The 21,842-nt window shown below is 56.2% G+C and overlaps 1 protein-coding gene across 2 annotated transcripts in view; it reads right to left on the reverse strand.

The window, feature by feature from the left end:
- The window catches only part of STX1A (syntaxin 1A), a 46,151-nt gene extending 26,200 nt beyond the window's left edge, over window positions 1–19,951 (reverse strand). For both annotated transcript variants that reach the window (XR_014887570.1, XM_085240847.1), the window contains exons 1-3: window positions 19,798–19,951; window positions 10,260–10,337; window positions 9,074–9,173 (exon numbers count right to left, since the gene is read on the reverse strand). Coding sequence is in view for 1 of the 2 variants with exons in the window: in XM_085240847.1 (XP_085096973.1) it covers window positions 9,074–9,173; window positions 10,260–10,337; window positions 19,798–19,827 (208 nt within the window). In the remaining variant the exon portion in view is untranslated. The remainder of the gene's footprint in view (window positions 1–9,073; window positions 9,174–10,259; window positions 10,338–19,797) is intronic.
- Between the last annotated feature and the right edge of the window lie 1,891 nt (window positions 19,952–21,842).

Below are 21,842 nucleotides of genomic sequence, written 5' to 3' on the forward strand. Positions count from 1 at the left end.
GATGAGAGTCACAGAACAGCTCAGGTTGAAGGATCCCAGGACCTCAGGCTGCCAACCACCATGGTGTGCTTCCAGTTGTCTTCCATCAAAGAACAGCGTGGGATGCAAAGAAGTGGAGGGGATGGCACTGCTCCTTCCAAGCTCAGCACAAACCAAGCAGCTCTCCACACAGGAGGACACTCAGAGCCAGGTGCCCTTTGTTTGAAATTCCAGCCCTCCTTCTTCTGACATCTGAGCCATCAAAGGAGGGACCACTCCTTGTGTTAGAGATGCACAACTAAGTGGCTCAGGAGGGGCTGCAGTCTGTGCCTGAGCTGTTCTTCAGCTCTGCACCCACCACATGTGCAGATCAGCAGCCAAGTTCCGACCTGCTGGAGTCCACACCAGTTGACTAATTGTGTACCTCAGTGCTGATTAATCACCTATTAACCCTTTGTGAGATCTTTTACCAGCAGGGTGCACTCAAGAAGTGACTCAATAAATGCATCAATCATCTACAGCTTCGTCTAATTAAGAAGGAAGATCTGCTAGGGGACAGCCCAGCCTGAAATCAGTAGCCGCATCCCAGCTGCTCTGCATCTCCTTCCCTCACCCTCCCTTGCTGATTAACCACCACTCCGCGGGGCTTAGTTTTGACTCTTTTCCCTTGTATCCAAAGCAGCTCTTTCATTTGCATTTTTGCTACTAATCTGATAACTCAATTAGGGAAATGCAGTTCTGCTCCACCTCTCTGGGGCCTGGAAGCTCATTAACAATACCACCAGACTGCAAGATGCTCAAAGCAGGCAACGCCGATGTTCAGAACAGCTCAAGATTGATGCTGCCTGCCTTCAGAAGGCGATTCTCTGCAGCAGCCCCAGTCTCTCAGGCAGACAGGACAGCTGGGGGCTCTGGAAGAGCACAGCCACCGAGGTGGGAGCCTGGGGCGTACTGTGCTCTGCTCAGAACACCTTAGATCCCAGCACTGTGCAGCTGCAGCCATCCTGCTTCAAATGACAACACTTTCTCCCTCATTTTCCTAGCAAATGCACACTATTTTATTTTTTTTTAATCAAATGTACTGGCAAATTGATGCTGACATTTCAGGTAGCATGTGTAAACTCTGCTGTTACAGACCCTGCGCATGGATGCTGGCACAAGACACATGCACCTTGCTGCAGGGCTACCAGCTACAACAGGCAGCAAGCTGCCAAGCTGCCGGCTTCCAGCATGTACCTACAGCCCCAAATCCTCCCCCTCCTGCAGCCACGCAGTTCACCCCTTTTTGCTTCCCATATAAAGTAACCACATCAGCATCTGTCAGCTGTGCACATTCCCCGCTGCTTTTCCAATCCATTGCTATTTGCATTTTATTTTGCCAAAAGAATTCTCTTTCTGCTTAGTCTGAAGCTACAACTCATGGGGTTTCCTGGGTGGATGAGAAGTCCCCAGATAACCCTGTGCCCAACATCTCCTGGCCCCTCCACACTGCTCTGATGTTGAGGGTCTGTCACATTCTGTGCACTCACATCAGAAACATCTTGCTCCCACACAAGTGCAGCTTTTCCACACACCATCCAGCTTCATTTGCTTATTATTACATGCAGAATTCAGACTGGGATTTTTAGGGGGCTTTGTTCCCCCACATCCTTTGTTTCCCACAACCCCCCAAGGCTGTGATTTGGGGTCCCTGCCCACGTGTGCTGGGCGTTACATAGCTGCCATGTGGGGCTCAGCCCTACTTCCTGCATCTACACCACCTGCTCGACCAGAGCCCAGACCACTCCTTTTGGAGCTGTTGGAGCAAAGGAAGATAAAAGCAGATCAGCTGCTGATCACCAGCTCTGTATTTCTCCATTCTGGCAGAAATCCACCAGCTAAGCAGTGATGGAGAACAGAGGTGAATAACGCGGGATGTCACCTGGCCATCACCTTCAGCAGCCCCACAACATGCCCAGCTTTCTGCAGCTGCTTGGAGACAAGACCCGAAATGACCCCACAGCCAAGCCCTACACACCATGACATCTAAGATAAGTGACGGTTTCTGCATCCCCCCAACAGCTGCCATCCCAAATACGACTGCCATCTCTTGTGACACAACCAGCACTACTGGGGCACAGGCTGCCAGGGAGGTGGTGCATCACCATCCACAGAGGTGTTCAAGGAAAGGGCAGATGTGGAACTGAGTGATGTGCTCAGTGGGCAATATGGACGGTAGGTGGACAGTTGGACTGGATGATCTTAGAGGTCTTTTCCAACCTCTAATTGTGTGATTCTGTGAATAAGAACTGATGACATACCCTAAGTCCCCACTGAGTCAGAAGCACCATGAGCCTGCTCAGGAGAGTGAGCAGACACAGAGCCCCATAATCCAGCACCCATGGGCACCGGGGAAAGGATTGGGGCACTGAGATGAAAAACCTCATCAAGTCAAAGTGTTGGCAAAAGGGTTAGGTCGGAGCACCTCCGCCAAGACAACAGAAAACACAACCAAGCAAACTATGACCTGGGTGAAGGAAAAGGGATGAGCACAAGGGGAGACCTCACGGCAGCCTGCAGGCACACAAGGGGAGCTTACCAGCAGGAGGGGACTGGCTTCTTACACAGTGGGACTCTGCCCCACGGCCACCAGCTGGCATGGGCCCAGGGCTGAGCTCATGGCCCAGGAGATGCTCCCACAGGCAGGACAGCCCGCAGCGCAGCTGCTTCATCACCACTGATGTGAAGTGACACCGCTGCAGAGCTTTGGCTGGGGGGACAGTGAGGGGATCCGCACCCGGAGGCAGCAGGGCGGAACGCAGCACACACGGGCACAGCCGAGCCATGCCACGTGCTGGGAATTAAAGGCACACCGGGGCAAACAAAGGGAGGCTGCTAACCAGGCCTGCACCTCAGTGAGCAAGCTGCTAATTCACTGCTAATCCCAAGCAGGTCGAGCTTTTACAAAGCTCACCCCTATCTGAGCCCTTACAACTGCTGGAGTTTTAGGTGAATTCCAAACAGCCGATGCCCCAGCTGGGACTCACTGTGCAGCTGTACCTGCAGCTCTCACCACATGATTTACGCGCCGAGAAGCTGCAACGAGCTCCTGCTCATACCTGCTCCTTCTTTTCCGTGGTCAGAAGCAGATTTCAAGGAGCTGCAACAGAATAAGTCGACTCTAAACAAAGGTTAAGTCAGCAGCTTGGGTTTCCAGAACTTTCAGCCCCAAGAGAGGCAGTGGAGCAGAGCCCAGGGACACACACAGTGCAAAACCACCTGCAGCATTTGCATGGGCAGCCAGCGCTGCACCGAGGCCAGGGCAGAAAGGAAGGAGAGAGATGGTTGCTCTCCTGGCAGCCTGCACACCCTGCTCAGGTTGACAAACACTTGCGTGGACACCCACGTGCCTTGTGAGCGACAGGGCACCCAGCGGCACTGCGGAGCTCGGCAGAGGCAGCGTGAGGCAAACCGGGGCTGGTCGCCGCCAGGGCGCAGCTCTGCAGGGCTCCCAATTAACAGCGAGCGGGCAGCAACGCCCCTGCAGCAACTGAGCACCTTCCTGGCGCTCGGCGCTCCCAAGAGCCGCCGTGCAGCTGCAGAGCAGCCGCCCCTCCGCCGGGCAGCGTCCCCGGCCGCAGCCACGGCAGCAGTGGGAGCAAAGCAGCGCCGTGCTGGGGCTGTAGGCGGGAGCGACGTGCCGCGGGTGGGCGGCGACGGAAGGCAAAAAACGAACGGCATCTGGGGAGGAGGGAGGTCGGGGAGATATTTTCTGTGGAAATATTTTCTCCCAAAACCGAGCGCTGAAAGATTTGGAACAACATTGCAACACTGCAGCAATTCAAGCAGATACACTTCAGTGCAGTATTAATAGCTTTCTGGAAAACAAACAGGATTATTTTCCCAATCTTCCTCTAAAAATACTTTATTTCTTTACCACACCGTAGTATTAGGCCACCTTCTGCGTACCATTTCTGAGCACCGAATCAAACGTTCCTCTCCAAGCCGAGAGCACAGATTCTGTTCGTGCTCAGCGTTCTCCTCGCACCCCCCCGGCTCTCCATCCCTCACACGAACGTCTGGGCGCAGCGGGGTCGGGAGCAGCCCGGGGCACAGCGCCAGGGGAGGGGCGGCGCAGGACGGAGCCCGGCGTGCTGCAGCCCGGAAATACGGGGGGCAACGGGAGAGGCTTCTGGCCGACACCGCATGGATTGCACCGTCCATCCCGTCACCCGGAGCGAGGGGAGCCGGGAGCCTCCTTGCGCTGCTTGGGAGCTGCCGGATCACAGAACGGCTCGGGTTGGGCTCCCACCGACGCGTCAGCTGGCTTTCCCCTGCGCCCCGCACAGAAACAGAGCACTCCCAATTAGTGCAAGTGACGGCACCTTTCTTGCTGCTGGAGCATCAGAAGAAAATTGCTCTATAAATGGCGATTTTAGAATTCCTAGGGTTTCTCCGTGCTTCCCAACCTCTTCAGCACTCCGATATCCTTCTCCATCCCCCTGCCCCTCCTACACCACTTGCCTAAAATTTCCACTTCAATCCACTCCTCACCTGAAACACAGCAGCCATTTCTCCAGCCACCCCATCCCAGATGGGTTTTCATCAGTAAATTCCCACCAGCTGTTTCCAATTCATCATCCCACAGTCTGGGATGGACACAGTTACAGCTCTGCAAAGCCAGTTCTTGTGGATGACCGCAGGGTCCCCGGCCCCATCCTGCTGTCCCAGTCATGGCCACAGCCTGCGTTACTGCTCTCAGCGTGCCTGGAAAGCACAGGGCCCCCAGCCCTGCAATATGCAGCAGTGCCCACGTAATCCCCAGTAACAGGATTTACAGCTTGCTCATCTCAGCCTCACTAAACTCATTTTGGCAAATAACGGATTATCCCTTTCTGTCAACACCAAGACAAAGGAGATTTAGTGAGAGAAAGCCAAGGTACAGCTGCGGAGTGTGTGCTGCTGGGTCTGGATGCTGTCTGCTGGAGGGATCACCTGCCGCCATCCCATCCCATCCCACTCCATGGCACGCTGTGGGATGCAGACCCACACAGGGGCAGCTCTGCAAAGGCCACACACACACATCTTCCAAAAGGACCACTGTTTGGTCTAAATTAAGCCCAAAATAATCACAGAGCAGACAATTGGGTTTGGTTTGTTGTTTGGGTTTTTTTGTTTGTTTGTTTCTTTTTTTATGTTGCCAATGAATCAGACTGCAGTTAATTGCTATTTACTCTGCGTTCACTCAGTGTGGCAGCTCACCCAGCAGCACTCAGGATGATGGAGCAGAAAACAGAGACCACAAACCTGGGCATGCAAGCAGCTGCATGCTGAAGGAGAATCTCAGCTGGTCCAGCACGTGGCACACCATTGGACAGAAGCAAAGCACAACTGCACGGGGAAAGGGGAAACTGGCACACCACAGCAAGGTGCAGGAGCTGAGGGCCAAGCGCACGGACATCCAGGTAAAATGGGGATACAGCTCTGCTACAGCAAACAGCTCCATGGGGCAAGAGCAGCCCCCAGCAACTGGGGGGGCAGGTGGCAGGGGACGGGAAAGGGCAGAGATTGTGTAAAGTCCTTCCAAAATGAACAGGCTGCTGCATGGACCTGACAGGATGAAGCCAGAAGGGCAAAGAGCTATTTAAGCTAAATATATTTGTTCTTGCAATGATGTTGGTATTTAAATCGATCATAAATAGACTCAGGCTGGAAATGAGAAGATGGATCCTGACCACTGGATATTAAGTCCTGGAGCGGCCCTTTAACAGGAATTACTGGGACAAGAAACAAAACTACTTCAAGATGGATCTGGAGAAACTCAGGAATGCACAAAAGGGTTATGGAAAGCATCTTGGTGTGAGACAGAGGCATGATGCAGCGAGCCAGGAGCACCCCTGGGCATAGCCTTCTCCATCCTCAGCACACGGCGGGCATTCACAGCGTGGCACAGTGCTGGGACCTGTGCTCTGCCCCAATGCTCGGAGAGCAGGCTGCCAGCTGTAACACACTGCCAAAGGACCTGGTGAGCACCAAGGTTACCAACAGTGAAAGACGCAGCCCCCTCAGAGGTGCACAGCCAGCACTGAGGCTTTGAGATGACCCAAAATTGCCTTCTTAGCAGCAGACAGCTTTGCTTCAACATGTCACACAGAGCCCAGCAGCTACGATTTGCTTCCTCGACCACCTGGAACAGCTATCTGCCATCAGATGTTCTGTTAGGAACATGAGACCTCTCCCCAAATAGCTCGCACCTCCTTCAGCACAAAGCTGTGCAAAGACCTGGGAGCTGCACCAGGGGAAATTCTGCCTCACTGCAGAGCAATAATGGATCCATTGCGAGGTTTGAGATATCTGTCGGGTCTTCTGACGCCTGCAGAGAGGGGCTGAGCTGACAGGCTGAAAGACATGACTTCAGATTGAAGATTTATGTTTCCGGAGGCAACTCATTCACCAAACAGCATCTCTTATATAACTCAGCACCAAGGAACCGCGGGCATGGAAGCGGGAAGGAAAGCTGTGTGCCGAGAAGATGAATGGCACAGAAGTCCCTCCCGACAGCTCCAGCAAAACATCATTTAATCCCTCTCTGTGAAGTGAGTTAACATTCAAAGCCACCTCTTCTGGGAACCAGCCCAGCCCAAGCACCATAGGCTAATGGCCTGCTTCAAGCACCACGAGGGGCAGCAGAGGCAGCAGCTCAGCAGGAAGGATTTTAAGAACAGATCTAGCAGGAATTTATTTCTGCAGCAGCGGCCCCTCAGTGCAGGCACACAGCCCCAGCACCCACGCCTGCAGGTGGAGCTGCAGCAGGTGCAGAGATGCTCGGCAGGGAGGTGCTCCTGTCCCCCCCACCTCACTGGCACGATGGCAAAGCGAGGCAGATGCCCACCCACAGGGCACCAAAATAAGCACAGGCGGCAGCGGCACCGCAGATCCGAGAACAGTCTGTGCAGCCAGAAGAGACCAGGGGAGGGAGGAGAGGAGTACGATGACACGAGTGCAGCCTGGCACTACGCAGGCAGGCACGGCAGGTGTCACACTGAGCCCTGACCCCTCCACTTCACAGGGGCAGTTCCTGTGCCTGCCTGAGCACGGCCATCCACAAGGCAGGCTCCGGCAGGACTGTCCCTGCAAAGCCTCTCCTCTGTTAGATGCCCTGCAAACAACTAAGCCACTGTGCATCCCTCCATCCCTCCATCCATCATCTTGGTGCTCCAGCAGCATCTCTAACCATTGCTTGATCCGTTTCGCAGCTTAACAGCCCAGCTCTGCTCCCACCTTCTGAAGCCCTGCCCCAAGGCCGTGCAGCTCCAGCGTGTGCTTCCCCATGTTGCTCTGCACTTCCTCGAGCAGGAGCCAAACCACACAGAGCCAGGCAGCACCACCAGCAGCACAGCTGCCTCCAGACAGCAATTACAAGTCTGTATCTTTTTTTTTTTGAAACTCAGAGGAATCATTTCCCACCACCTTTGCAATGGAGGTCTTACAAGATGCTGAAGCACTGAAGCAATGCTCCCGAGGGTTCAACTCCTAAAACACCAACCAAAATACAGGGCTGAGCTCCAGCTCTTTTCGATCTGCTGCTGCCTCCTACCACTGAGCACCTGGCCAGCCCCACTGCACCTTCTCCATGTGCGACAGTGTTACAAAACATGGATTACTTAACAATGCAGAGGCTCCTCTGTGCTGCCCAAATGGTTTCTGGCATCATGTGCAGAATTTTCTGCAATACCAAGGCAAGGTAATTTTGTAAAACAAAACCAGAAGCACTCTCAATGTTCCTCCTTCTAGAAGTCACATCAATGTCACAGTATCTTGTTCGCTGCAGATCTCAGACTTTTAAATAGATCGTACTTTGAGGCCATGAGTGCCCTTTACAGCTGGAGCAGTGGCTGAGCGCTGAGCAGGCTGCTGCATGCTGCGTGTGCCCGGCAGCGGGAAGCAAAGCATCAACAGCTCCTTCCTAACAACACCCAAACAGAAACACTGCTAAATCCTATACTGCAAGCACAGAGCAACTGAGCCTAGAGGACGGGCAAACAGCAGCCTGAGACGTGGTGCTCCTCTTTGCAACTGGAAAGTCCCCGTGCTGAGAACCACCAGCTGCCCTCATCAAGTACCTCCAGTGACCGCCCCAGCACCTCAGCTGGCAATCAGGGCACAGCTTCAAGTCAGCAATGAGACATCCTGAAGGACGGAGGGGACAGGGCCAGCAGCACACACTGCAGGCTCACAGGGCTGTACCATTGGCTCCTGATGCCGAGTCAGCACAGGCTGTGCCTGTTCTGCCTGCAGTTGGTGTAACAGATACAAACGGAGATGCTGAACAAGCACTTAGGCTGGGCAAGAGCAAGAAAGCAGCCACCCAGCCTCAAAACTGCCACTGCTATTTTCAGCCTCTCTGCCCTGTCCTTCAGGAATTCTCCACCAGCCTCTCTGAAACCTCACCTTCTCTCTCAAGGTCAGAAAGCCACCGGGAGTCTTTCCTTTCTCCTTTCTGTGTAGGTCTCATCCTTCTCTCACATGGATCGCTGTACTGGGCTCACAAAGCGGGGTTCCTGGCCCCCAGCAGGGTGAGGAGCAGGCTGTCCCCATGCAGCCCACAGGCACCAGGCAGAGCAGATCTCCCCATGCAGCTGTGAAGGAGCCCACATGGAGCAGAGGCAGCGGGGGAGCAGCAGAGACAGAGCAATAGGGGCTGAGCACAGCACCCCTCCCCTGTGCTATTCAGAGGGGAAGGGAGGAGAGGGTGGGGGGAGGACACGTGGTAGTCACTGACAGCACTGTCACTGTGAGTAACAGGCAATAAATCACATTAGCCTCCCTTATGCTGGGTCTGTATTGCCCATGACGGTAGCTGTTCGTGATCTCCCTCTCTTTATCTCAATTTGTTTTCATATTCTCTCCCCCGGGCTTTTGAGGAGGGGAAGTGAGAGAGCAGCATGGTGGAGCTGCGCTGCCACCAATGTGAGACCCCCACAACCATCGGCCACCTCAGGAATGGAGTTTTCCAGCAATCACTGCCTGCAGACAAGGAGACTTCCACCCATCTGCCCAGCCCAGGAGCAGCCCCACGGCCAGCAGGGACACGAGCAGCTCCCAGCTTACTCACTCTCATCAGGGTTGGGTGAAGCAAGAATGGCACTATGCTTCCTCTTCACTTCCTCCACGTTCTCTGAGATTTTATCGATGAACCCTCGTATTTCTTCCACCTGTGGAGACAGAAAAGAACACAAGACTCCCGTGAGAAGCTATTGAAAGGCATCCATGGCACATCTGACTTTTAACAAAGGTCTTCCTGGGCGATTGTTTTCCAGTGAATTCTCACACTGCAGGACTGCCATGAAATCAAGCTTTCCATATCACAGCAACCAGCTCTGCAGTTAGAGCAAAGCAGTATAAGCTCTGGGTCCTGCATGCCTTGTGATAAACTGAGAAATACTGGGGACCTGTTTAAATGAGCATCAGATCTATGAATTTCCAGACTCCACAGCTCTGACATGAAGCACGTGGCTCAGGTTGTACCAGCGCTGCCCAGCCCTGGCTCAGACCCCAGCCTCTGCTCCAAGGGCTGAGGACTCCTCTTTGTCCCTCACTCGTGGTGGCAGCAGGGTCAAATGAGATGAGATTTCTCCATGCTGAGATCTTCCCTGCACCTCAAGGAGATGAGGAAGTGAGACGGCATCATCGAGACTGGGAACCTCTACTTGTGCCCTCTGCCTGCACTCAGCTCTGTCTTCTTCAACTCACACCACCACTTTGCTCATCTTCATTCAACCGCATGTCAGATTTTTCATTCCACACTCCATTGCCTGCACAGATACATTTCTACACCCCCTACACACATGCCATGCTAAGGGTAGGCTAAAAAACCGCGTGCATATCTCACTGCCACCCACATGCCATAAGACAGCCTCTTGTTTGGTAACGAGAGGCTCAAAATTAAATCAGTCCCATGCAGAAAGTGCTACTCTGTAGAGGTGCCTTCAGGAGACACGTTAGAGCCTGTCTGCTCTGATGGCACTCCGGAGGCACTCATGGCTGCAGCAAGAAAGCCTCCGACATGGCAGCCTGTGTCACAGCCTCCCATGCTCCCACTGAGCAGTCAGCTGGCTCAGCTGCCCCGCTGCATTCTACAGGAGCAGCCCTGGGGTCAGGAATGACCTGTGTGGCAACTGCTATTCAGTGCTTGGTGCAAGCCCAGGGACCTGCAGCAGACAGCATCAGTCAGGGCAGGACATCCAACCCCAACTGGACCACCTGCCCTGGGAACCCGCATCACAGATGAGAGCTCTCACCTGTTCAAAGAACTCATCCATGAAGCGGTCCCTGTCCACACTGACGGTGACTTCATCATCGTCATCACTGTCCTTCGCCTGCAACAAGACAGAGAGAAGGATCAATGAGTTCTTTCTGCAAACAAACAGACCCACCCAGGAGCTCCCCTTGGGCGCACCACCGCTTGCCCCTTCCCTCAGCAGCTCCCAGCAGCTAGGACAGCACTGCTACACCATGGGCAGCTCCAGAAAGCAGATGGCATCCGGCTCCAGCAACAAAGATACGATGAACATCACTGTGCAGCAGGCCGTGCCAACCCTCAGCCTGCCATGGTGAGCATCGGAGGCTCATTATGGCCACACACACCTGATGGGAGAACTTGATGTGCTCCCTGAGCTGTCCTCAGCTCTGCAACAACAGGAATGGGACAACGGGGTGGATTTAAGGAGCCCAGGAAAGATGGGACGGAACAGAAAATACATCCAAACTGGTAAAAGCTCAGCAGGTAAAGGATGCGGGGGGGGGGTCCCTCTCTGGAGTAACATGTGTATGTCATCGTCACCTTGTGTCCCAGCAAGGCAGGGACCACAAACTCACAGTGGGAAGAAAAATGACAGTCTTCATATCCTCTGTATACGGAGACATTTAAAAGACATCATCCGAAGAAGATAGATGACAGAGGGAAATGGAAAAGTAATGGGGTAGAAAAGTTTCTTCATACTCTGTCTGAAGCAGCAAGTGGAATGGGGAATATTTAACAGTGAGGGCTGTCTTTGTTCATTTAATTATTGCCACACACTTTGCACGCTGCCACACAGCAGCTCACTGCCCTGCGCTCCATTCACACATGCACACAGCTGGCCAATACAGATAGCAGGGATCTACAGAATTCCTCTCACCCTGAAATATGCCAGGTGACAGCTGGCTTTTTCCGTTTGAAAACTGTTTTTTCAACCTAGGATGGCTGGGTTGGGTGGAGCCCTCTAGAGTAGACCCTAGCTTTCTATTCTAGCCACTGCTCATGGCACTATTTGCTTTGGTAGCCATGAAAGCCATATCCAAAGATATCCGAGAGCTACTAAGATGTGACAGTCTGCCCCCAATGGGTACAAAGAGCACTATTGCTGCCCAGACCCATCTGTGGGCCAAAGAAGGGTGTCCAGCATCAGAAAGGATGACAGAGCTGTGGGGCACGGACCAGAGTTGTTCCCAGCCTTGTCTATGTGGAGCAGGGTACGTGCAGGGCATGATTCAATGCTGGGCTGCAGATCTGCTGTTGGCAGCAGGGTTTGAGGTTCTGTGATGAGGCCATGAGGATCAGCATCCACTTGGAGAGATGGGACCCACCTGGCAAACCAAGGAAAAGACACTTTTTGCTAGGAGGATGCAATGCCTGACCTCGTAAGAACTGCAGGGAAGAGTAACCAGCAGCCCTGTGTGGGAGGGATGAGACCATGTGATGGAGGAATCATAGGATCAACAAAATGGGATTTAAGTAGAGTCACCTCTAGCACCTGTTGGTAAGCAAGGAAGTGCCTACACAGCACAGTCACAGAAATTATCACAAACCCTTTCTAGTAACCCTGCATGCTGGGTTGCCTTGATGGTAACGTCCCCCTCCAAAGGACAGAGCTGGCACTGAGGAGAGGTGCTCAGCTGGCCCGCAGCTGACCATGAGGCAGTGATGTCCCTCCCAGAAGGAAGGCTGATGGCATCCTGGGCTGCATCAGGCCAAGCAGTGCCTGCCAGCCAAGGGAGGTCACTCTTCCCTCTGCTCAGCATGGGGGTTCTGGATCCAGATCTCCATCCTTGGCACAAGAAAGACCTGGAGCCACTGGGCAGAGATCTGTGAAGGGCCGCAAGGATAATTCAGGGTCCGGAACACCATGTCATGGGGAGAGATGGAGAGCTGGGGCTGCTTAGGCTGGAGGAGACCCAGAGGGATCTTATCAGTGTCTATTAGTACCTGAAGGAAAGGTGCAAAGAGAACACAGCCAGGCTCTTGTCAGCGGCACTCAGGGCCAGCATGAGAGGCACTGGAACACAGGAGGTTTCTCAGAACACAATGAAGTGCTGTGTGCGTGACCAAGCACTGGCACAGGCCGCCCAGAGAGGCCACAGATTTCCCTCCTTGGAGATGCTTAAAAGCCATCTGCACATGGTATGGGGCAACCCGCCCTGGGTGGCAGAGTGGGACCAAAGGTTCCAGAAGCTCCTCCCAAACTCAGCCTGCCCACGATTTGGTTCCCGGAAGCCCAGAATTCACTATCTGCCCTCCTCCTCCCCACTGGTGTGAATTCCCCATGGGGTCACACAGCAAACCCTGGGGATGATGAAGAAGGCTCTAGCAGCCAGCCCAGCAGTGCAGCACGGGAGAAGTTACAGCATCATCTCCCAAAGCCGACAAAATGCTCTGGGATCCACGTTTGCATTTTGCTTTACATGTGACCACAAATCCCACTTCATTTGCGCTGTGCTTCGTTTTCAGCATCAACCATCTGCCGCTAATTAAGACAGACGGCGCTGCAGCACAGCCGGGGAAACCCTGTGCCCAGCAGTGGCCGCCTGGTGCCCCCAGTCCTGCATAGAGCAGGGGACATTTTGTCAGGAGATCTGCAGCTGAGCACATGCAACAAGCACCTCTTCTGTCTTCCTTGTGCTGCCGTGACCCCGAACAGCACCAGAGGTCATAAGGTTCCCCTGTGCTCCTTTCTGTCATCCCCTCCCGCAACGTGCTGTTATTTAGGGCAGGCACTGAGCGCCGTGCCGCCCTGCTGTGTGCAGGGAAAGCAGCACAAGAGCCCGGCTGGGAAGAGGAAATTACACGGATGGAGCCTGATGGCGGGGAGGGCACGTGTCACTCCCACGAAGTCACTGCGGGCTGCATAAGGGCACCATCTGTCCCAGCCGCATCACTGGAAGCACCCTCTGCACCGTGCCGACTGCCCGGCCCCAGGAACAGGCGAGGAGCAGCAGCGGCCCCCGGATACCTGTGGGGCTCAGCAGGACTCCGTAAGGACAGAGCTGCCCCCAGCTGGGCAGAGCATACCTCAGCTCCCAGCGATTCCCGGCAGCGCAGCTCGGTGCACAGCTCACGCCTCGCCCTGTTTCATTCCCACAGCACTGCACTGAAGGCACCGTCACCCTAGGGCCGAAGCAGCTTCCCTCACACTGCTGCCAAAGCAGACACAAATCTGAGCAAACTTCCCCATGGAAACCTAAGCATCGACCCAAGGGACAGCACGTGGGTTTCTCACCAAGAGCTGCTGCAGAAGATGGCCCAGTGTGGCCACCCCAAGTTCCCAAAGCGGTGGCCAGACACCTGTGAAGCTCTGGTCTAGATCCAAGTGGGGTCAGCTTGTCATCCCAACAGTCCCAGCACCATGTAGGAAGCAGCTGCTACAAGAGACAGACTTGCACCACGAGGCACAGCAGGGCTGGGGAGGATGCCCAGCACACCGTGCTTCCCAGCTCCCAGCATTTGGTAATAGGCACGCTGCTAATACATTCATTAGCGAGCAGATTACATCCCTCTGCTTCAACCAAGCATCATTTCTGAAAGACAGCAGAGAAGCACAAACCCCAGTGAAAAGGCTGGAAGCCTGCTGCTCCACACTGGAAACCAAGAGGCCCCAGGCAGGGAGAGCTGTGACATGATGGTAACGAGGTCTCTATTATCTCTGCAGCAACCACACGCAAGCTCATCCCCTGCTCTGTGCCGTGAGCTCTGCGGATCGATTTGACCGCATCCGGATGCATCTGAGGAGCCGGCAGCAGAACCTCACAAGGGCACGGCGGACTCAGCAGCCCAGGGGATGGCACAAACCTCTGCCAGCTGCCCCAGCCCTGCAGGACAACCCCCTCCTAGGCAAGGCCTGCAGTGGGCAGCACGCAGCCGGAGCCCGCAGCCACCCCATGTCAGCATGGCTGCAGGGCCAGCACCACGTGCCACCCTGCGTCACCACAGGAGGAAACGCGAGCTTCACGGAAGCACAGAAGGTCAGAAAAAGGCCACAACAGCTGCTACACCCTTTAAAAGACCATTAAATTAACATTTCCCTCAGAAATGCAGGCTGCTGCTCTCCATCATCCCTTCCATGGTGAACCCGTTCTCACTGAATGGACACCTCTGCGGTACAGTCTGCTGAGCTGAGCTGCACACACGTGTCCAAACACCATTTGGCTCTTCCTATCTCCCAGCCCAGGAGCCCCCAGAATCCCCTCAGCAGCCATCCAGAGCTCCTGCCATCCTTCACTGGCTGTGCAGCTCCAGCTCCTTGCCGTGCACGTCACTGTGAAGATGGATGAGGTCAGAATAATTCAGTGATGAACAGCAAGAAAAATCTCCTCTCAGCCATCTTAAAAGCCTATCGGCACCAATGCATATAGACACCAGGCTGCATCCCAGCCCAGCTGCACGCACAGCTCTGCCACGCTCAGGAGCACAAGGTCAGGTCACCGAAGCTCTGCTTCATATGAAAGTGGTTCCGAGTACCCCTGCCACCGACCAACCACCTCCTCCTGGGGGGCTCTGCTTATCCTTTGTACTTTACAGCCACAGCCTGAGTGAGGTTCAGGAGTCCAGAGGGAGAAGTGCTGCCAGGAGCTATTCAGGAGGTGTTGCCAGAGCTGAGGATGGTCTCTGGAGAGAGCAGTCACTCGAGACCACGGCTCGTGCTATCAACAGTCTGGGCTCTGAAATTTTTGCAACTATATATATACAATACAGCTAGGAAGCATAATAAATGGACTATTTCACAGCCGTAGATATTTTATAGCATGTAGGCCACCATTTATTTATCACAAAAAGGCTCAGGTTGGAGCTGACCTTACAGACCATCTAGCTCCATCCCTGCATGGGCTGGGTGCCCCCCAGCTCAGGCTGCCCAGGGCCCATCCATGGCCTGGAGCACCTCCAGGGATGGGGACCCACAGCTCTGGGCAGCGTGCAGCACCTCAGTGCCCTCTGAGTGAAGAATTTCCCCTCACATCTGATTGATTGTTGAAAATTGTTGAACCTCAGGTGGTTCCCATGGGCCCGCTGTCCATCTGGATGCCATCCCTTCCTTCTGTTCTATCCCCTGCACCACTCAGCTCAATGTCTAAGGATGCACTGAATCCCATCATCTACGACACCACTCATCCCTGCCTCCACCTGGCACACTCATTGACCACAGCCCTCCAACCAATTCCTTATCCACCAAACATCCCACCACTCAAACCCGTATCTCTCCGACTTAGAGATAAGGATGTGGTGGGGCACCATGTCAAAGGCTTTGCAGAAGTCCAGGTAGATGACATCAGCTCCCCTCCCTTTGCCCACCAACGCCATCACTCCATCACTGAAGGCCACCAGGAGGGTCAGCCATGCTCTGCCCTTGCTGAAGCTGTGCCAGCTGCCTGGGGTCACCTTGTCTCCCCTGTGCCGTAATGTCTCCTCCACGTCTCCTGGTCTTCCCAGGCACAGAGCTAAGGCTCACAGGCCAGCAGTTCCCCATATGGGAATATGGTAGCAATGTTTCCCTTTTTCCAGTCCCCAGGAACTCCAGCTGACAGCCACGACATTTCAAACGTGATGGAGAGTAGCTCGTCACCCACACCAGGCAGCTCCCCCAGGACCCTTCTGTTATGTCCAATTCCAGCATTACTGAAACCAGCCTGCATTTCGGACCAGCAACTTTCGATGAATAAAAGTTGAAGGCAAAACTGACTATCACTCACCAACAGCCGCATGAGTCATCATGTGTTTCCAATTTCCAACACCAGCAGCACAACAGAGAACAAAATTTCCAAGAGTTTTGTCCTTAGGTGTTTATTTTCATCACTGCAGAATTATGTTACCAACCTTTGGCGTGAAGCCTGATGGCTCTGTCAGACCTCTGGCCAACTCCTAAGAGCCCTTCTGGAAGGAGGCACACTCCATCCCACCCTGCTGCTGAGGGCAGCCAGGTGCATCCATGATACCACAAAGCCTTCAAGGATTCCTCAGTGACACACTATGGGTACCAACAGCTCAGAGCAGGGGCTCAGCATGACATGAAGATGCTCACTGTCCCCCTGGCGCAGGCGGGGCTGCAGCTCAGAGCAGCTCTGCCCCACAGGCCTCCACCAAGGGACCCTCCCTGCTCATCCTCCGTCAAACACATCCCTGGAGGCATTCAAAGCCAGACTGGATGTGGCTCTGGGCAGCCTGGTCTCGTGGTTGGCGACCCTGCACATAGCAGAGGGTTGAAACCAGATGATCATTGTGGTCCTTTTCAACCCAGGCCATTCTCTGATTCTACGAACACAGATTTACTCTGAGAAATTGAAAGCTTCCGCCTCCGCTTTCTCCCACAGCTCACTTCTCTGGGAAAGACATGAAAACCAATGCAGCTTGCAACACCTGCATCCCTCCCATCAGACTTTGCTGGCTATAAACAGTGATGAAATTTCTTGGGTGCTCTCATCTAGATTGTAAAGGAAACAGCACCATCCATGAGAGACATCAGCCCTCCCAGAAGGCAGAGCTGAAATGTCTCCTGGCAAAATGAACATTTGTTTTGTGCATCACATGCTGTACGTCTGACAGGTCCCACTGGAAGATCTGAAAGCAACAGAAGACAAAAGGAAGGCTTAATGCTAAAGAATTTGTAACAGACACTGCAGCAGAAGCACTGTAGAATGGGAAACTGCCAGTGCCAGGATGGGAGCAAACTGCAGCCCAGGAGGTTCCCCACACCATCAGGGAGCACTGTTGTGCTGTGTGAGCAGAGGAACCTGAGAGGTTTGGAGTCTCCTCTGTTGAAATGGTCAAAAGCTGTCTGGACGTGTGCACAGGCACCCACTGTGGGTGTCCCTGCGTGGACCAGTCAACATTGAGAAGTGGGCCCACATTAACCATTTGAGGTTTAACAAGGCTGAGTGCACGGTGCTGCCCTTGGGTAGGGGCAATGCCAGGTATGTGTTCGGACTGGGGGAAGAACTCCTTGAGAGCAGCCCTGCAGAGAAGGACTTGGGGTTCTGGAGGAGGGAAAGCTGAGCTGAGCCAGCAGCGTGCAGCCCAGAAAGCCGCCAGCAGCCTGGGCTGCATCAGCAGAGGGGTGGCAGCGGGCAGGGAGGGGACTGTCCCCGTCTGCTCTGCCCTCGTGAGGCCCCACCTGGAGTCCTGCGCCCAGGCCTGGGGCCCCCAGCACAAGAAAGACGTGGGGCTGTTGGAGCGGGTCCAGAGGAGGGCACGAGGGTGCTCAGAGGGCTGGAGCACCTCTGCTGTGGAGCCGGGCTGAGGGAGCTGGGGGTGTTCTGCCTGGAGAAGAGAGGAGAGCTCACTGCAGCCTTCCAGCACCTAACGGGGCATACAGGAAAGCTGAGTAGTTAGATGACAAGAGATTTTATACTAAAAGAGGAGAAGTTGAGGTTAGATGTGAGGAAGAAATTCTTCACCAAGGGCGGCGAGGCGCTGCACTGCTGCCCAGTGCTGTGGGTGCCCAATCCCTGGAGATGCCCCAGGCCATGGAGGGGACCCGGGCAGCTTGAGCTGGGGGTACCCAGCCCATGGCAGAGGGGGCGGGAGGGGGTGTGTTGAGAGGCTGTAAAGCCCCTTCCAACCCAACCGTACTGCGACTCCATGACACAGAGATCCCCACCAGCCTCAGCCGCTCTGCGAGCTCTGCTCTACCTTGAGCAGCTGTTAAAGACAGCTGCCCTGCCCACAGCAGCTCTGCAGCCCTTCCATCCCTCCTGCTCCAGAAATGGCTCTCGCCATATTTCTGTACCAACGCTCTCCTTGGCCCAATGCCTGGGCTGGTATTTACAGCGCACGGCTTTGTTTCTGTTTCCTGAGCCGCACCGCTCCGTTCGCTGTCTGCTCTCCGTGGCTTTGCTCTGAGGCTGACCCCACGGCTGTCTGTGCCCACTGCAGCTGCCGGGGCCGGTGCTGGCGCTTCCCTCCTCCTTTTTGTTAACACACATAATTTTCTGGAAGTAGCAATTTATCACAGTACTTAGCTTAATGAGCCTTACTGTACGTATTCTGCCCGTAGTGATCATTTTGCATATTTCCTGAGCAATCTTATTAGCGGGGAGATACAAAACAAACATTTGTACAGCTTCCGAGCAGCTCGCACAAAGGCAAAGACACTCACAATTAAAGTGAGGGCCGGGCTGAGCCTCCACGGCACACCAAGGGACACGGCGTGCCGCAGCCCTCCAGCACAGCAGCTCAGTGGGGATGCGGTGGGGCCAAGCAGTGACACCTCCCTGAGCAGCGTGCTGCCTGCTGAGCACAGCTGTTCCCACACTGCCCCCCCACAATCTTGCTCCCATACAACAGTCCTGATGCCCATGCAGGCAGCAGAAGGAGTGGGGCTGAACGACTAAAACCGCCCTTCAGGTTGGAGAGGACAGTGTGAAAACACGGCATGTCACCAAGAGGGTTGTAAAACAAAAGGAATCCTGCACTGAAAAAAGTAAATCGATCTATTCTCAGGGTTAACGGTGCCTTCTGCACATCAAGAGTTGGCACCGTGGGCCACAAAGATGCTCACATGGAGAACAGGGGCACAGGGCTCTGTTGCAAAAAGCAATTTTGGTCAACTTCACCGCTGTGCCCGGAGGAGAGCATCTCTGCAGCGTTTCCCACAGCACAGCCCAGCAGGACAGGCGCTGAGCCCGCCCAGCAGCACCCAACACCGCCCTGCCCCGAGCAGCGCACCGCGCAGCTCTTCGTGAGAGGCACAGCCCGACAGCCCATCGGGGTGGGCCTTTACCAGCCCCACTGGAAGCCAACAACCAACAGTCACCGAAGACCTACAGACACCGATACCGCCGGTGGCCGCACGAAGTGCTGCCTGCAGCCCTGCAGCCGCGCGTTTCAGACCGCACGCAGCGCAGCGCACAGCCCGCCCAAAGGGTACGGAGCTGCCGGGGCTCCTCCACCCCACCCCACCTCACCTCATCTCATCTCATCCAGGCTCCCCCATCCCACCCCATCCCCGCACTGTGACCGGCGCTATACAGGAACAGCTGAGCCGCCGTCCCCGAACGGCGCCGTGTGGCGGCACAGCAGCGGCCCCGCACCGCCCCTGCGGGCACGCGGTGCTGCCACGGAGCGGAGATCTCCCGCAGGAGGGAGGCGAAATCTCTCCTGAGATTCTTATTTCATTCTTTTTTTTTTTTTTTCCCCTCATATCCAACACGTAGAGGAACCGAGAGATGCTCAAACGCCCCACGCACCGCCAGCGCCGCTCCGGGCAGACGTGGGCACAGGCCTCGCCGGGAGGACAGCCGCACGCGTCGGCTCCGCCGTTACCGACCAGCCATTTCCCAGCGGGGACGCACACCCGCACGGGGACCCGTACGGCTCCGCGCCGTGGGGCTGCAGCGCGACATCGGCGGAGCGAGGAGAACAGAAATGCAAAATGGGCGCGGGGGCCGCGGAGAGACCCGACCCGACCCCGCACCGCCGCCGTGGCCGCGGAGACCGGCGGGGACCGGCGCCGACCGAGGGGCGAACGCGGCAGGCAGCAGCCCCCCATCTCCTCATCCGGGAGCGCCCCGCATCCCCCGCCCCGCACTCACGGCGCGCAGCTCCCCGGTGCGGTCCTTCATCGTTCCCCGCTCCGAACGGCCGCGCGGGGGGAGTGCGGGCGCGGCACATGCGCGCAGAGCGGCGGAGCGGCGCGGAACGGCCCCGCAGACCTCTGGGAGCGGCGGGGGGGTGACGTGGTGGGGGCGGAAAGCGGGGGGGCGGGGGGCGGTGCGGGAGGAGAATCCGCCCCCGCGGCTCTGCCCGTAACGCGGCTGCGGAGTCACCGCCGTGCCCCCTCCCCTCCCTTCCCCCGCGGTGATCTTTTGTCTTCTCCCGGCCGCAGCGCTCGGCCCGGCCCCGCACGGGGGGTCCCGTTCCCGGGAGCGTTTCTGTGCGCTCCGACGTCTCCGCGTCTCTCCTGCGCTGAGCGCTCCCCGTGAGCGCTGCAGATGGGCGCATCCCTGCCCGCCCTGCTGGCCGCGCTGCGCCGGGTGCACCCGCCGGTACCCCGTGTCCCTCCCAGCGGGGCTGTGCTCCATCCTTCCGCTCTCAGATCCCCACGTCAATACCTCCTCCCTCCTCGGCTCCACGGGCCCAGACCCGCAGAACCCATCGTCGCGCAGCGCTGTCCCCCCGACCCTCCCCAGAACGGGACTGCCGCCCTCCGAGGCGCAGCGGCCGCACGTCGAGGAACGGAGCGCACGGGGAGGTCAGCGCCCGGCACCCACCGTGCCGAGAGACGGGCGGTGCGCTGCCGTCCTCCGCCCGTGGCACCGCGGGGCGGCCGGACACCGTGAGCAACGTGGAGAAGGGTGTGCGGGGGGAAAACGCGACGCTGAGAGCTGCAGGGGGTGAGGGAAGGCTCCTGGGCGTCCAGAAGGGCGTCTGGAAGGGATGATCTGTGGTCTCCATCTTCGTTTCAAGATCAGTTGAACAAACGTCTCTCGGGCCAGTGTTGGGGTGATCTTAACTGAGCCGACAAGCGGGAGTACATCTGGATGCCCCCCCCGGGTGGGGACACACGGTGGGAAACGCACCTTCCCACGATCCTCATTCCCGCAGCTCAGCACGAAGCCACCCGGAGCACCCAAACAGGAATTCCTCTTACACTGCAGAAATCCTCACTACCATTTTGAAAGTCAGATATATTTTTTTTCAACATTTAAGACGTTGTGAATTAATCACAGTCTGTGACTGCGTCAGCCCCGTCTGCTTTAGCACGGGGTCGCGCCAGGTGGGAGGACTCAAAGACCCGCGTAATTCCGATGCAGAAGGAGTCCACAGCCATTTATTTTTTGGCCGATCCGATGCAGCGCACCGTCTCTCCGGTCAGCTGCGCTCTGACGCGCGCTGAAAATGTTGGGTTCGGCTTCAGAGAACACAGGCCGTGCCTCGAAGAGACAACGAGCAGGGGCGGCAGGCAAAGCCGACGCTGCTCGCCTCGGCGCCGAGCCGACAGCCACCGAACGGGGCTCTCCGTCCCACGCACGCACTGACCCATCCCGGGCCCCCATCTCCGCGCCCCTCCCCGCCCGGAGCCGCAGCACCGCCGAGCCCGCAGCGCCACCCGCAGCACAAAACGCGGGGCCGGGGAGGGCCGGGGGGACGCGGGAGCTCCGCCGGCGCGGTGCGATTTGTGGTTATCGCACCTCGCGTCTTCCTCTGTTGAGTAAAACCCATTGCCGGGATCTGACGGCGGCGCAAAGCCGTCCCCCATCGCGCAAATGACTCATTTCCAGTTCTTTCCTTTTCTGTTCTGTTCACGCCGGGATCTCCGGAGGCTGCCGCTTTGCATCCTGCGAGCCCTGCCAACTGCCCGCAGCCTTTTCTTCCGCCGAGCCGACGCCTCTGCCCTCGCCCTTTGTTTGCGACCTCTATTTACGGAGCGGCCTGCGGGGCTCCGAGCGCCTTCGGCCCCGCACGGGCCGGGAGCCGCTCCCCTGCCCCGCCGCCTCCACCCCCAGCTCGCAGCACCCCGGCTCCCCCAGCTGCTCCCAGGGAGTTACTCCCGGTAACCCCTCCCGCCCAAAGCTCCCTGCCCCTCCCGTTGGTTTTCAAGTCCGCATGGCCACAGAGGTGCAGAATCCAGGGACGC

This window comes from Meleagris gallopavo, chromosome 21 (assembly GCF_905368555.1).
Source record: "Meleagris gallopavo chromosome 21, MGAL_WU_HG_1.1, whole genome shotgun sequence".
In the NCBI taxonomy this organism is placed as follows: Eukaryota; Metazoa; Chordata; class Aves; order Galliformes; family Phasianidae; genus Meleagris; species Meleagris gallopavo.